The sequence below is a fragment of the Grampus griseus genome (assembly GCF_964374135.1).
Source record: "Grampus griseus genome assembly, chromosome: 20".
Taxonomy (NCBI): domain Eukaryota; kingdom Metazoa; phylum Chordata; class Mammalia; order Artiodactyla; family Delphinidae; genus Grampus; species Grampus griseus.
In genome coordinates this window covers 43,117,144-43,134,421 of record NC_139014.1, presented here as the reverse complement: position 1 = coordinate 43,134,421, position 17,278 = coordinate 43,117,144, and the positions used below count along the sequence as shown (strand labels likewise).

At 46.9% G+C, this 17,278-nt stretch overlaps 1 protein-coding gene across 1 annotated transcript in view; it reads left to right on the top strand.

The window, feature by feature from the left end:
• Window positions 1–17,278, top strand: part of DNAH9 (dynein axonemal heavy chain 9) — a gene marked incomplete at both ends in the record, with an annotated part of 299,172 nt that overhangs the window by 260,028 nt on the left and 21,866 nt on the right. Inside the window, 3 exons of the mRNA XM_082678963.1 lie at window positions 1,362–1,510; window positions 11,184–11,311; window positions 13,853–14,080. Of these exons, the coding sequence (XP_082535089.1) occupies window positions 1,362–1,510; window positions 11,184–11,311; window positions 13,853–14,080 (505 nt within the window). The remainder of the gene's footprint in view (window positions 1–1,361; window positions 1,511–11,183; window positions 11,312–13,852; window positions 14,081–17,278) is intronic.

Below are 17,278 nucleotides of genomic sequence, written 5' to 3'. Positions count from 1 at the left end.
CTAAATAGGCAGGAGAATCTTATTGCAGGCTTAAAATGTTCTAAAACTGGATTATGATGAAGATTACAATTCCGTGAATTTATTAAACATTATTGAATAGTATACTAAAAATTGGTGAATTTTATGGTATGTCGATTGTACCTCAAGAAAGTTGTTTAAAAAAAAAAAGAAAAGAGGAAGTTACAGGCCATGGAGCCTACACTGAATTGAACAAGACTTGTAGTGACAAGAATAAGGGGATGATAAAAGAAGAAAGAAAGAAAAAAAAAACACCAGGGAGGCCAAGGTACTGAAAATCCTGCATTTGTGGCACCAATACAGGTAAAGAATAAGTTCATCAAGGATAAATTACTAAAAGAACTATAAGGATGGAAAGCTTTGGTCAGAGAGTGAGATGTTTCCATTTATGGTTTCAGACATAGAAAAAGTTCCCAAGTAAACCACAAGGATGAGGGTGTGGCCTTGGAATCAGGTGGCTGACATGGGGAAGAATGGAAGATTGTTAGGAATCTGGAGGATTGTCCACATGGATGCTAACGTCACTCAGGCTGGTGGAGAGACAGTCCATGAGCCAAAGTCCAAGTGATGAGTGAATGAGTAAAGGGACCAAAGGAGCAGTGGACGACAGGGATGTGCAGGGGTCGTGGTGGTACAGTCAGGGCAAGCGAGCCTCAGTGGAGCCACACGAGTGGGAAAGAAAGGGTTTAGAAGTAATGGTCATCCGTGAGCAGGACCGTGATCCCAGCTCCCAGTACTGAGAATGAGCCCAACTGAGAAGGGTACAGGGAAAATAGTGTCCTTGCGGGAGCTTTTAAGGCCAAGAGTTAGGCTGGATTGTCAGAAAGTGGTTACAACTGCAAGGTTTTGTTTAGCCTGAAATGGGACATAGGAAGAGGAACATTGGTAAGTGGAGTAAGGTGAAAGGAAACACAGAGAATGATAGAACGTGAGGGACTAGAAGCCTGGAGGGCCTTCAATCATGGATAGGGATGGAGGATCCCAGGGATACCATGTATGGAGGGCTTAGCTGCCTGCAAGCTTCCGGAAGGCGTTGCTCCTGGCAGGCTTCTGATGGGTGGTGGTGATGTAACAGGACATCCCAGCTCCACAGAGGAGTCAGTGGTGGCCTGGCTGGATGGGGATCCAGAAGGAGCCCTGATCTAAGTGAGCAGGTGCACAACCAGCAGCAAAGGTTGTAAGTGTCGACTTAATCAGTAAGTAGTGCTTGGCGTTGGTCCTAGCTCCGTAACTGCCAAGCCGTGATCTTGAGCACATCCTTCCATGTCTATAGACCTCTGTTGCTCATATGTGATTATTCTGTGACTGCCATACACACATGGACCTTCTTTTATTCCTGGCAGAGATTTTATTGAGGAGAAGTTAGGAAGCAAATATGTGGTGGGAAGAGCACTGGACTTTGCAGCCTCTTTTGAAGAATTGGGACCAGCCACTCCCATGTTTTTTATCCTGTCTCCAGGGGTGGACCCACTGAAGGATGTGGAAAATCAAGGTAAGAAGACCTCATTATGGAGCCAAGGCTGCACCAGCCCTATGCACTGTCACTCTGCGTCTGTCAGCTTCTCTTTTCCTGATTCAAGGTTCACTTTGCAATGCTTGATATTTGCTAACCATGCAGAAATCAGGGTAATTGCTGAACCAACCCCAGGGGGTCATGAACAGAGGGAGGACTGCTCTGGGATGTAAGGTAGCAGGTTCATGAGGAGACGTTGTCCCACCACCCACCCACCCATTCCCCTTCCTGTGGCTGGAGCAGTTATTCTGAAAAACAAGTACAGTCCTTTTACAGGCTCCTAGTGCCCTCACGATGAAGTCCAAACACCTTAACATGGCTTACAGGGGGCTTCGTCCTCCAGTCCCTCCCTGTCTCTCCAGCCTATTTTCCATTATTAGTTTCCTGTTGCTGCTGTAACAAATTATCACAAACTTAGAGGCTTAAAATAACACTATTATTTTACAGTTCTGGAGGTCAGAAATCATACATGGGACTTACTGTCTCCCCCTTTCCCTCATAAGGACCCCTATGACTATATCAGGCCCACTCAGATAACCCAGGATAATCTCCCCATCTGGAGGTCTTTAACCACATCTGCAGAGTCTCTTTTGCCTGTAAAGTCACATATATTCACAGATTCCGGGATTTAGAACATGGGCATCTTTGGGCACTCCTTATTCTGCCTACATTTCCCTACTCCCCTCTTTTTCACTCTTCATGGAAGCCATTCCATTCTCCCAAACATTCTGTCCCCCCTCAGGCATCCCCTTCACCAGGCTACCTTCTACTCATCCTTCAGATACCAGTTTCAATGTCACCACCTCCAGGAAGCCCTACTTGATTTCCAAGGTGCTGGGTACCCCTCCCTATGTGCTCTTAGAGCACCCTTCTGTCTATATATCACATTGTAATTGTCTAGTGACTACTACGGTATCTTCATGTGAGAGTGAGAGCTCTGGGAATAGATGTCCTTTTCAAGGTAGTATTCAAGTTCCTATCTCTGTATTTTCACGTGCTAGGCACTCAGTAAATAAATACATTAAATAGGACTTCCGTGGTGGCGCAGTGGTTAAGAATCCGCCTGCCAGTGCAGGGGACACGGGTTCCATCCCTGGTCCGGGAAGATCCCACATGCCACGGAGCAACTAAGCCCGTGTACCACAACTACTGAGATTGCACTCTAGATCTCACAAGCCACAACTACTGAGCCCACGTGCCACAACTACTGAAGCCTGCACACCTAGAGCCCATGCTCCACAACAAGAGAAGCCACCGCAATGAGAAACCCACACACCGCAATGAAGAGTAGCCCCAGCTCGTGCAACTAGAGAAAGCCCACGCACAGCAACGAAGACCCAACGCAGGCAAAAATAAATAAAAGAAAATAAATACATTTTAAAAATATATGTTAAATAAAGGGATGAGCAAATGGATGACTAATCAAAACTATAAAACTAGCAAAACTAGGGAGTTCCCTGGCGGTCCCGTGGTTAGGACTCCACACTTTCACTGCTGTGGCCCCTGGTTCAATCCCTGGTCAGGGAACGAAGATCCTTCAAGCCTCGTGGCACGGCCAAAGGGGGAAAAAGACGCTAGCAAAACTACACATGTTGCAAAGTTAAATAAGGACTCAGCAGGTTTTTACAGAGCCAGGTCTTTATGGATGAGAATCCAGACCAGGTAATACACCTCCATGAAAGGAATCTACACCTGGTGTAGATTTAGAGCCTGCTGTTTGGCTCTAAAGAATAGATGAGTTCTGTATAAGGAAGAGAATTATCTTATTCACTAATTTAATGTATATTTTTGTAATCTCCTAAAAAGTTCAAGTAACATATTTTTAAAATACCTATAATAAAGAGTTTAAAATGAAAAGCAATAGTTCTCAGCCCCAGCCCTTCCCACACCCAGTCCCCCTTCCCAGACACTGGGGTTTTGCCTATTTCTGAATTTATTCCTTCTGACAATTGTTTCTGTATTTCCTACTAATAATTTATATCACTATTTCTGAATTTATCAAGTTTCAGTATCTATTTATTCCCTGGTATGAAAAATAAGAATTTAGCTCCCATTACTGCCAACCAATTGGCTTCATCCTAGATTTGGTAGCATAAGTCATCAGGAAAAAATCACGGGAAGTAAAATTTCTGAATCTTTGGTTGTCTAAAAGGACGAGTTTTGCCCACATACTCTTTAAATAGGTCTGCTAGGTCCAAAATGATTTTTACTCAGAATGTGTCCACACTGCTCAGTTGTCTCCTAGAATTCAGTTTTATTCATAGGAGGCCATATGCTAGTAGGGTGCTATTCTTCCCTTGTTTCTTTGTTGGTGACCTATTTTTATTCCCTGGAAACTTTAGGATCATCTTTCTACCTTGTGTTCTGACATTTCATGAGCTGAGTTAGGTACGGGTGTTTTTCATTCACCTGCTCAGCACTCAGCCTGCCTTTTCAAGTGGGAGAGTCACACCTCTCTTTATCTCTGGAAATTTTATTCTGTCATTTTTGGTAAATATCACCACCATTCAGCAAGTTGCTCATGCCAGAAACCTGGGAATCAGTCACCCTAGACCCCTCCTCCACTACCTACCACATCTAGTCCTACTGCTTCTACCTTCTAAATGTGTTTCAAATGAGTCTAGTTGTTTCATTGTGTCTCCCTCCTCTGAGTCACCACATCTCTCACTGGACTATCACAATAGCCTCCTAACTTATCCCGGTTCTCCTCCCCCACCTGCAATTTTTGCTGCTCTTACAGCCAGACTCATCTAGCTGAATCTCAGGTCTGATTGTTATCATTCTCCCATTTAAATCGCTCTAGTGGTTCCCCACAGTTCTCAAGGTAATGTCCAGTACTATAAACATGGTCTCTGTGACCTGCATGGCCTGGCCTTTCTGTCCAGCCTTGGATCTTACATTCCCTCAAACTCACACTTCTCTGGCCACATGTCTCTTTTAGGTGTTCCATCATGAGCCCTCCTGGCCCAGGGCGTTTTCTCAAGCAATTCCTTTTACCTGAAATACTTCTCCCCAGCTCTTCAGTCCAATGCCTGCCAATCCTGCAGGGATCAGCTTCTCCTGACCTCTGCACAAGACCATTTGTTTTCCCCTTATACATATTATTTGCTTCAGAGCATTTAATACAATTCTAATTAGACCCTTCTTTTACAATTTTAACTTACGTTTGCCTGCCTGCATGTCGCTAAGACCCTGGAGGTCAAGGACCGTGTCATCTTGCTCATCATTTTCTCACCAGTGCCTAAAAGCGTAACTAGCACAGAGAGGTACTCAGTAAATATCGGTTGAATGAATTAACAAACGAATGAATAAATGAGCATAAGAACTGTTGTTATTGCTATGTTATTCCTGACTTTCACTTTTTCGTAGATTCTGTATTCCTTCTGTCCCATGGAGGTTTTATTCCTTTCATAATGACAAATCTAGTCTCCTCGTTTTTATTCAGTATTTTCCTTTTCGGAAGCTTTCATATACCCTGTTTATGAGCAATTTCCTACTATTCTTTGCCAATTGACCCCCAACTATTATTCCATCATGTAGTTTGAAGCTTTCTGTCATTTCAGGCAAGCTGACCTGTCCCTGAACCGTATTGGTTATTTGTCTCTGAATAAATCACCTCAGCCCTGCCCTTGGCTTCATCTTAACGCATATTTCCCGACCAGAGGCAATATTGCTGTTCATCAGCTAGAGGTTACCTGGGCACCTGTGCCTCTTTCTCTCTCTCTTCCTCCCCCTCTGCGTTCTGGATGGTTTGATTCGTTTTCTCGTGCACCCATTTAGAACATATACTCTGGTGACATCATGTGCTCCACATCTTGGATCTAATCATTCTGCCTGATGGACTCCTATTCTCAGGTTTGGAATCCACATAACTGACTCACTTTCCCCTATGTCCCCTAGGCCCCCGCTTATTCAGGAAACTTACTGTCTCTGTGCTTGGGCAGAGTCTGTGCATCAGACTCCATCAGACACTGTTTTACTCCATGTAGACGCAGACAAAGCTTGGCAGATGAAAGATTTTGTTCCCCCATCCTCACTCCAGCCCTTCTCCTGAAATGCATGAACCCACAGACAGACAAAATTCTATATGTGATTTTGGGAGTTCTCTAAGCTTCTGAAGCTCATCCATTGACACTTGGTTAAGAATCTGTGCTTTTCTAAGAATCTGAAAAAGAATAGGTATATGTATATGTATAACTGAATCACTTTGCTGTACACCTGAAACTAACACAACATTGTAAATCAACTATACTCCAATATAAAATAAAATTTTTTTAATTAAAATTTTTTTTTTTTAAGAATCTAAGCTTTTCTGGCAGTTTTGTGCCTCTTAGTCTCCTCCAAGATTTTCCTTCAACAATTTTGAAGGAGGAGGAGGACAGAATTCCATCCACTTTCCTTGGCCTATGTTTTAACCCACTTCCACCCACCCGCACAGCATTCCTTCTTGCCTTCGCAGATTAATCCTTTACCTTCTCTCTCTTCTCATCACCTTCTTCCTGAATGAGCCACACTTCCTTATTTGCACGATTATTTTTGCTTTTGCTTCATCTAAAAGCAATCACCCATCGTTTCCAATCACCCCCTAATACCTTCCTCCCAGGGTTACTGTGAAGATAAGAATGAAATCTCAGATGTGAAAAGGCTTTGAAACATTAAAAGTACAGTAGCATTGTACAGCATTAAAATGACGATGATGACGCATCTATTTTTTGAGGCAGCTCGGTTTGCTCCTTCCTTTACATCCTTTTGTCACATCCTTTCAAAGCACAGTATCGTCCTCTGCCCTCCCAACAGAGGACCTCCCCTTTCTACCCTTACAAGGCACCTTCTCTGGTCCTTCTTTGACTTGACTCTTGCATGATCTTGCTTGGTCTCCATCCTCCTTTGTCCAATTCCTGGCATTGACAAAATGTTTCCGTTTATCTACCACTTGGGCCTTCCACTGCCTCCTCTTCCTCTTTCCAATGTGCTGGTCAGAGGAGGAGTTCCTTTAGATTTTTGTCAGCCTGCTACCAGGTGTGTTCAAGGAAACAGTTTTCAATTCGGTGTCTTTGCAGCTAGATTATCAACACTTTGCTTAGAGCCTCTTTTTCATTGTTCCTGACTCCATTCTCTTTTTCTTAAGCGTCAGTTGAAGTTGGCTAGGATGGAGCAAGTACAGTCTTTACAGAGCAGCTTCAAGACTGGCAGAGTGTAGTTTCTGTGTGGAGGGACACTCACCCATCTGTTCATGTGCTGGGGACGGGGGACACCTCTTCCACTGAGAGGGGGCTGTGCAGGGATGGGGATGGAACAGGGATGTGGGCAGAGGCAGTTACAATGGCAGTAAATGGAAGGTGTTCTACCAGATGGCAGATGTTTTGTCGGGCAGAGGGAGCAGTAAAGAGTGAAGCAAAGTGCTGAGCATAAGAAGCGGGGCAGCCATTAGGAAGTTTAAGGGAAGAGGGGAGTGGACAACATAGCCAACTTCTGGACATGAAAGATTACCAGACAGTCTCACAAGACTGAGAATCATCAGCTTGTGGTGGCACCAGCTCACTCAGTGTGTTATTTTTTCTCTTGTATTAACGCATAGACTTGTCCAGGTTTGTGGTTTTACAGAAGTTGGGGGATGCAGACGTAGGATGGGCAATGGAGTGAAGAATTTTATAAGATCACGGCTCAAATGAAGGATTATTGGGTCCATCTTAAAATAAGAGGGAGGTAAAGATGAAGGTTAGAAAAAACAGAGGAGCCAATGGACTGGACATTTTGCTGTTATAGAATAATATGCAAGGAGGAGTAAGAGAGTGAGCAATCTGGACGGTAGGAAGTTAGAGTTGTGAGTAAAAATGAAAGAATGATGTGTCAGACGTGGGAGAGTTTGCAGGGACAAGGCCTTGCTGCAGCCACTGGGAATGGGAAACAGAAATGGAAAGAAATTCTTTGAAGATGAGGAAGCATGAGGCTGGGTGTTGGCTGAGTCATCCATAGTGGCATTAAAGCTCACCAAGATAAAGATGAGACAGAAAATATGGAATATTTTAAACCAAGTTCCAAAACCCCTAATAAAAGTGACTCTTGCTAGGAAGTTGATAGAAGGCAGAAAACATAAAAGTTAGTAGGCAATGTAGCCAATAGCATGTGCTTTAGAAGAGAGCACATGTGTTAGCATACAGTATTTGTTTTTCTCTTTCTGACTTACTTCACTCCGTATGACAGACTCTGGCTCCATCCACCTCACTACAAATAACTCAATTTCGTTTCTTTTTATGGCTGAGTAATATTCCATTGTATATATGTGCCACATCTTCTTTATCCATTCATCTGTCGATGGACACTTAGGTTGCTTCTATGTCCTGGCTATTGTAAATAAGAGCTACAATGAACATTTTAGTACATGACTCTTTTTGAATTATGGTTTTCTCAGGGTATATGCCCAGTAGTGGGATTGCTGGGTCATATGGTAGTTCTATTTTTAGTTTTTTAAGGAACCTCCATACTGTTCTCCATAGTGGCTGTATCAATTTACATTCCCCCCAACAGTACTAGAGGGTTCCATCTTCTCCACACCCTCTCCAGCATTTATTGTTTGTAGATTTTTTGATGATGGCCATTCTGACCGGTGTGAGATGATATCTCACCATATGCTAACACATATATATGGAATCTAAGAAAAAAAAAGGTCATGAAGAACCTAGGGGCAAGACGGGAATAAAGACACAGACCTACTAGAGAATGGACTTGAGGATATGGGGAGGGGGAAGGGTAAGCTGTGACAAAGTGAGAGAGTGGCATGGACATATATACACTACCAGATGTAAAACAGATAGCTAGGGCTTCCCTGGTGGCACAGTGGTTGAGAGTCCGCCTGCCGATGCAGGGGACGCGGGTTCGTGCCCCGGTCCAGGAAGATCCCACGTGCTGCGGAGCAGCTGGGCCCATGAGCCATGGCCGCTGAGGCTGCGCGTCCGGAGCCTGTGCTCCGCAACAGGAGAGGCCACAACGGTGAGAGGCCCGTGTACCGCAAAAAAACCCCAAAACAGATAGCTAGTGGGAAGTAGCCGCATAGCACAGGGAGATCAGCTCAGTGCTTTGTGACCACCTAGAGGGGTGGGATAGGGAGGGTGGGAGGGAGGGGAACACAAGAGGAAAGAGATATGGGAACATATGTATATGTGTAACTGATTCACTTTGTTAAAAAGCAGAAACTAACACACCATTGTAAAGCAATTATACTCCAATAAAGATGTTAAAATAAATAAATATAAATTAAATTAAAAAAAAAAGAAGAGAGCACATGAAAGGTTTTTCATACAAGAGTGGAGAAGAAATAGCCTGCAAGTAACAAGACAAGGCTAGAAGGATGTTCCCCTTCCTCCCAGCCCCAGGGGTATGTGGAGCTAGGCGGAGGGCTACGGACGCTGTAGCGTCCTCAGACTGGAGCTCGTGGAGGGACGGCCACCAGGATGCTCAGGGAGGTTCACAGTGCGGCCCGGCTCCTGGTGACACCACCATAGGGGTGCTGGAAGGAAGATCTGAAAGGGACAGAGGAGCTGAAGGCAGGGGGGTGGGGGCATGGAAGCCGCAGCACATGGAATTCGAACTAATCTTTCGTTAAGCCCTCTTTTCCTGTACCCTTTGTGAACAAAGAAGAGAAGTAGGGTCTTTGTGAGCAGAAATGTCACCGAGGCTATCTAATAATCCCAGCATCTTTATCCTGTTCTTTTTCTCTGGAATAAGTTGTTCATATTCTTGGCTCTAAAGCTGACATCAAATCTATTGCCAGCTAGGATTTATAGAGTTTAATAAGGGTATTTCTTGGGTTCATCTCAGTTGAATCTGTAATAACTATTCCTCACTACAAAAAGTCATCATCTTGTTTGGTCTTGTACAGTTAAAGAACACACTATAGTTTTGTTTTAGTGCTTTAAAGACACATCCAATATTGACAGTGTTCTTTAAATTTTCTTGCACAAGTATCAAACTGCAACTTCAATTTTAGTTCCCCTGAAACTAAATTTGTTAAGTACAGACTTTTATTCTTTTTCTCTTTTAAATTTCTCCTCTTTTCTCTTGTGCATCTCACCTTCTTAGAAAAATTGCTCGACGATTCCTTCATGGTATTACACATTTTTTGATCCTTTTGTCTAAAGAATATTATGTAATTTCTCTAAACTTTATTATTATTTTTTATTTATTTATGGCTGTGTTGGGTCTTCGTTTCTGTGTGAGGGCTTTCTCTAGTTGCAATGAGCAGGGGCCACACTTCATCGCGGTGCGCGGGCCTCTCACTGTCGTGGCCTCTCTTGTTGCGGTGCACAAGCTCCAGACGCGCAGGCTCAGTAGCTGTGGCTCACGGGCCTAGTTGCTCCGCGGCATGTGGGATCTTCCCAGACCAGGGCTCGAACCTGTGTCCCCTGCATCGGCAGGCAGATTCTCAACCACTGCGCCACCAGGGAAGCCCTCCAAACTTTATTGGGTTGGGTGAATAGCTGGTGTCCAAGCAGAATTGGCTGCCTATATTAAGGTTATTTCTTTGTGTGAAGTCTTTCTTGGGCTCGCAGAGCAACTCTTAAGCATCAGCCTTGCTCCAGTGACCCAGCTGGGACATGTGCGTTTGCGTGGCCGTTCCCTTACTCCTTTCCCGACAGTGAGATACAAGCATTCACACCTACGCAGCCAAGCCCCTTCTTGGCTGGCCTCTTGCCTCTCTTCACTCTCATTCGTGCAAAATGACGAGGGTAAAGGTTCTATGTGGTGGGAATAACAGGGAGGAGGTTCATACGGCATAAAGTACAGGAAGCCGAACTACCCGAGTCCTGCCCCTCTTGGCCTCGCCTCCCAGTAAAATGTATATTATTATTAATACATTCAGGGGCCAAAGCATGTTAGACCTGGCCACGCCCACACACTTGCTACTCTCCAAGCCTTTCACTCTCTAGGATGGTGGCCCAATGCCTGCTCTTCAAGTGGAGTCTGCACAGAAGGGCAGCGGCACATGTGCCCACTCTTTGGGATGTCAACTGAAAAAAAAAGCACGATGTGAGAGTTGTGAGTTAAGTTTTCTTGGGGGCAAAATAAGGACTGTAGCCCGGGAGACAGCAACTCGGAGGTCAGTGCGCATGTGGTTTTGGTGAGGGGGGCATGCAGTCAGGCACACGTGTTTGCAGAAGAGCAGACGTCACCGTGAAGGACTGGAGTGCTTTTCTAGATATGAGGACACGTAAGAGCTGGGCTCGTAACATCTTCTCCTGAGAACACCTAACTCTCTGAAGACCTGTTCTGCCAGTTCTTCCCAGAGCACAGAGGGCCTCATTCCTGGTCTCCAGCCTGAACTCCTTTCATAGGGTGCTGAAGGTCAGCGGCTACAGTAGCGAGTGACTTAATCCTTGTACAGGCAGATGGCAAGCACCAGTTTTTAGTTGGCAGGGACTGAGTGAGGAGGGAGGGGCGAAGCATTTTGTCTAGACAAGTGCTTCCTTCTCTTTGGCAAAAAAAAGCTGAAAGATGCAGCAACCCTGCCCCGTGAAGGAAGGGGGTCCGTGTGTGAGGTCGGGGTGCACGGCTTCCCGCAGCCTGCGATGGGGGAGCCACGCGGAGGTGCGCGTTTCCTCGTGAACACTCAATGGCATTAGAGGCAATAATGACCACTCCCTGCCCCTTTTAGGTAAAAAACTCGGATATACCTTCAACAACCGGAACTTTCACAACGTGTCTTTGGGCCAAGGACAGGAGGTAGTGGCTGAGGCTGTGCTGGACCTGGCTGCCAAGAAAGGTCACTGGGTTCTTTTGCAGGTACGACCCCTCTGCCCTGCTGGGGTCACTCTTGACCCCGTCCCTGGGTCGACCCCTGCAGTCCCTGGGCCACCTTTCCTTCTGTGCCCTCGTCCCTGACTTCCCAGGCTTCTCCCTCCAGTCCGGCCCCATGTGTTCTGCTCCTCACCCCACCCTCAATACCCTCCCTCTCCCCCCACTCCCTCTGGTTTCAATGGCGCCCGCGTCCCGAAGGAGGCCTGTTCTCACAGCGCTGCGTGCTCAGGAGGCCGGCGTTCAGCTCGAGGCTGAATCCAGTGGAGGCTGCAGATCTCTTCCCAGGCGTTCCATGGAGCTCTCCTCTGCTCTGCCTTTCCACGTGTCACGTGTTACAGGCTCTTCATTACATGCGTGACTAGAACATCACACATATAACCAGAACTGAGCCTCTTCACTGAGAGTTCAGCTGGGGTCGGGAAACTGGAACACCTGCCGTTGTAGGAATACCTACAGCACTTCTTGTACGTGTTTCACTAAACACGTACAAGAAGTAAAGGCTACCCCTCCCGATTCACAGCCTGTCCTCTTGTTCCTATTTCCACAGCTTGCATGGATCCTGGGGCTGTTGGGCGCAGAGCGAGTGGCTGACTCCTCTCTTCTCCCGCAGCCACCTCTGCGAGGGCACCCATGGCTATGTAGAAACCAGTTACGCTATGGCTGTGTCCTTCACTGCATTTTCTTGGGGAAAGAGACATTCCTTATTTACCTTTGGCACCCAGCACACTACCGTGAACACAGTAAACACTCAACCAAAGTCCATGGGGTAAAAGAATCAATGAAGAAATCAGTGAAGGAAGGACACATGGAAAAGCCAGTCCCTCCCCTCCCATCTGGCTTTGATTACTGAGAACTTCCTCTGTCTCCTGATGACTCACTGTACACTTCTTGTTGTTGGGTTTTCATCCTTAATTATCCCATTATTTATTTGGAGCCTAGCAGCAGAGGGATCTGCTATTCCCTGGGACACTTTTCCAGAAACAGTGGGAATCTAAGGAGAAAAGAGAATGACAGTGGGGTTCCTGCTTCCTCCCACTGGATCAGCTCGGTGCTGGGAGGGTGTGACCTCCCCGACTGTCTCAGGCTCATTTGCCAAAGAGACCCCCTTCTGGGCACTAGCACCTTCAGGAACCCAGCCCCCCAGACAGTGAGCAGAGAACGTTTCCTCCCCCTGGTACCTACCGGCTGCCCTGATGTGGTTTCTGGGAGACCTCCAGGATGAAACTCAGACGTGGGGATTCCTGAAGCAGTGGCAGAGCTTCTCACTGCGGGCCGGGGGTGCTGCCTGGCTCATCAAGCCCTGGCTCTCCAGGCAGCCAGCAGACTCTCCGCTCCCATAGAGTGATGACAACTGAATGCTTTCATTTCACAGAGTTTCATTTCAGCAATCGCTACGAACTCTTGCATAGCATTTCACAGTATACAAAGCCCTTTCAAATCCATTACCTTTGGTTATTTCCAGCAACCCTGGGTAATAAGTATGGAAAATATTATTGTTATTTCTCTTTTCATGGAAGAGAAAGTAGCACTCAGAGAGCAGATTGCTGTGGCCCAAGCACTGTGCCCTGTGCCGATCTGTGTATTTAAGGCTCTGCAAGCAGGCTTCCTCAAATATGTATCAAGGAGCTTTTATCTATCCATCATAAAGAAACAGATTGTAATGAAGCAAAGTGACTACCCTTGCTAGAGTGAAAAGTGCATGCTGCAAGGTAGTGCTAAGAAATAAATGTCGTTTTACACAGACAGACAGAAAGGGATTTTGTTGGGGGAGGAGGAGGGCTCAAAGACCAGACAGAGGAGCTTGGGCTTGTAGTAGGAGCTTTCCCTGTCTGGGAGCAGCAGTGTCTCAGTGTGTTTTAGGAAGATAAGTTTGGCAACAATTAGCAGAATGGTTTCGAGAGGGGCAGGGGAGGAAGGAAAGCTAGCTAGAAGGAGTTTAAATCAGTGCTTTTCAAGTCTTAACATGCATACAAATCACTGGAGGATCTTATTAAAATCCACTAATTCAGTAAGTCTGAGTCTGCATTTCTAACTGGCTTCCAGGTAAGGCCAACATTGCTGATCCATGGGCCCCACTTTTGATCAAAGCCTCAAAAAAATCCAGGTGTCAGATATGGGGATCCGGATTTGGAATGTAACCACACATTAGACCCTTGAAGTGTGGCCCCCAGACCAGCAGCAGCTGCGGCATCACCCGAGAACTTGGTAGAAATGCGAGCCCTCAGACCCTCCCCTGGACCACCTGCATCAGCCACTCTGGGATGAGGCCCGAGAGTCTTTGTCTCAGCAAGCCCTCCAGGGGACCCCGATGCCTGGTCACGTTTGAGATCCTTGTGCTAGAGAGACTTAGGACACCGAGGGAAAGGGTTGAATTGCAGGATACAAGGGGTCCCCGTTACTGGGAATCCCGAGACTCATGCTGGGATGTGATTTGTTTGAAAGTAAGGCCAGGTGCCTCCTCAAGCCGCCTTCCTGATAATTGTTTAAGCAGATGCCTGTAATCAAGGGGTCCTTCCTTCCCACCAGAACATCCACCTGGTGGCCAAGTGGCTCAGTACCCTGGAGAAGAAGCTGGAGGAGCACAGCGAGAACAGCCACCCGGAGTTCAGGGTCTTCATCAGTGCGGAGCCCGCGCCCTCCACTGAGGGCCACATCATCCCCCAGGGCATCCTGGAGAACTCCGTTAAGATCACCAACGAGCCTCCCACGGGCATGCACGCCAACCTGCACAAGGCCCTGGACAACTTCACTCAGGTAGGGGGCCCTGGGAGGGAGGGGAGAAGAGTGCCCCACCTCACAAAGAGCAGATTCCCCGAGTGGGAGAGTAGTACACAGCTGGGGTGGGGTGGGGGACCGACTGGAGCAGTGCCCGGCGTGGGCGAAATGTGTCCCCCCTGCAAGTGACCTCCAGCCAGTGCCCGCTGAGTGCAGCCCTCAATTCCCAGATACACCTGGGGGAGCCAAGCTTAGGGTGTTTCTTTGGCAAGAGGTGTAGGAGAGCTTTCTGCACACCTACAGGCTAACTGAATACTCCAAGATGGAGAAGGACAGAGTGCCGTAAATCTAATTGATATGGCGCACTGGTCACACACTTACTAGCTAAACACACCGTCTCCAAGCAGGGGGCTGACGCTCGTGTTCAGATGACGTCTGCATGCATCTTGAGTATCAAGGGTTCAGATAACCCAGGCAGCAGACGGTGGGGATCTGGACTGGAATGTAACCGCGTGTTAGACTCATAAAGCGTGGCCTCCAGACCAGCAGCATCAGCATCACCTGGGCACTCGACAGGAATGCAAATTCTCAGGCTCCACCCTAGACCAAGTGAATCACACACTCTGGGGTGGGGCCCAGGCCTCTGCGCGCTAACTAGCCCTCCAGGGGCTTCTATCCAACAGTCGACTTGGAGAACACTGTGCTAGTGAGACTTGGACTATCCAGGCATAGGGTTCAAACGCAGGCTACTACATGACTGGAATCTCTGTTACTGGGAACTCCAAGGCTCATGTAGTGGAGTATTTATTCAAAGCCAAGGCCAGGCCCATGGGTATATAAAGTACCGCTTTACGTGCCCGTGTATAAAGTAGCGCCTGCCAAGTCTGCAGCCCAGGCCCCTGGCATCTTCTCAGGAAGGCATCCTTTCTGGTCGCTTCTTCTTTGGGGAGTCCCACCCTTCCGGGAAAGGGAGTATGCAAAGGTGTGAACACCAGGAGGATGGGGGCCACGGGGCCCACCTAACGTCCATCTCCCACTCTGGCCTTGGTGGAGTCCGAGGGCAGGGTTCTAGGATGGGTCCTCCCCGACCTCATCCTGTCGTAACACCAGCGGGTCTCTAGCTTCACGGAACCCGTGCTCAAGCTCACTGCAAGCCCCAGATAGGTCAGCTCGGTCGGCTGAAACAGGCCGTCCAGCAGGACAGCCATTCTAGCGAGCCCAGCGTAAAGCAGCAGGAGCAGCAGCCCTTTGGGATTGACGTTAACGTAAGATGAAGACCACGTGGCAGCCGAGTCTCGCGAGATTGCACTGACCGTCTGATACCCTCGTAGCAGCAGCCCAAAGGCCAACTTGCAGGGAAGCTTCCCCGGGATCTGAGAAGCGAAACTTACCCAGCCCCCTCCTCTTGCACTCACCTTTCCAACCCAGCTCCAAAACTCCCACATAATCCGGAGTAGAGAGCAGGGGAGCATTACCAGGAGACCTCGGGTATTTTAGCTTGCCATTTTCCCTACAGAATACCTTCCCATTGCAACACGGTGCAGAAGGCAAGGTGCTTTTTTGTCCGGGGGCATTTTCTTTTCTCTTTTTTTATTTTTTCCTAAATAGGTCTTGACTTCCAGGTACTCTGTACCAGAGGTCAAAACTGCTCAGTTTTCTAGATTTTATATTCCATGTAGGGGAAATAGACATTCTTAACTTTGAAATCTACAGACTTCTTTACAGGAGGTTGTAGCTGGTTCCAAGCAAAGACATTTTTGCCCTGAAAAGGCATTGGGACCATAGCTCAACTGATGGGTGGATAAACAAAAATGGTGAATCTATACACTGGAATGGTATCTGGCAATAAAAACAAAGCACTGGTACATGCTATAACATGGGTAAACCTTGAAAACATTATGCTAAATAAATGAAAGCAGCCGGACACAAAAGTTCTCATGTTGTATGACCCTGTTTATCTGGAATGTCTAGAATAGGCAGATCTGTAGAGACAGAAAACAGACTAGGGATGGCCCGGGGCTGGGAAAGTGGGGAGTGGAGAGTGACAGTGAATGTGCATGTGGTTTCCTTTCAGGGTGATTAAATAGTCTAAAACTAGACTGTGGTGAGGATCACACAGCCCTGTGAATATGCTAAAACCATGGAAGTGTATACCTTAACTAGATGAAACGTGTGGTATGTGAATCATGTCTCAGTACACTTCAGTGGAAGAATCTTTTCAACTGCTACTCACCAGAAAAAAGGAAAAAAAAAAAAAGGCATTGAGTAGCACAACGTGCTATTCACAACGTGAATGCATGTAATGCCGCTGAATTGCAGACTTAAGAAAGGTTAAGATGGTAACTTTTATGATATGTATATTTTACCATAATTTTTTTTTAAAGTTGGGGAGGGAGGAAGACATTAGGGTGCAGTTAGCCTGCTCTGTTGAAGGGTACAGTGGTAGGGAATCCCCAGCTTTCCTGCCTTGAGGGTCTTGGACAGAGCCAGGGAAGGGAGCAGCAGCTGCTTCACATGGAATAGCTTCTAATAATTAATATTATAAAACTCTGCCTCGGGGGGGCAGTTATCATCATCTACAGCTATACCCGGCTTCATCTGCTCTGCCTCCCCATGGGCCCTCGTCCTTGGGCTTAACCCCCTGCAAGCCTAGGCTAGTCTGACAGTCTTGGTTATCAAACAACTGGGAAATCTATCCCAAGAGAGGCTGGCTTTTCCTGGAACATCCCTTCCACAACTGTTGGTGTTTGGGCCACTTATAGCCCTCTTCAGTCACTCATTCTGAGGAAGAGGGATGGATTTATGAGTGGATTCATTGTTCACAAGAGTTTTAATGGTTTCCTTCTGCATTTACAAGTGCCCTGGAACAGTGGCCTGGTTCATACGCCTATGATTCACTCTGTGCCTTCACAGCCCTAGTTCAACCATTTATGGGACAAATTGCAGAACTGAGCTCTTTTTATCACTGCTTCCCTGACCCCTGTGCCATTCGGGGGTGATAATTTCTCTCTGACCTTCATGTGAGTATACACTGTCAACCAGCTTCAGCAAGTGTGGCTTCTTGTCTGTCTGCCTAAAGGCACTTTTCAACAGGACTCGATTTTCCACATGTCAGAGGTAACACAGGAAACACCCTACATGTCTGCAGAGAGCAGCGCTGCCCAAAAAGCAGCTATTACCTTCTTGCTTGCACGAGGCAGCGACTTTGCCCTCTGTCCCACCTCTGACCTTTCACAT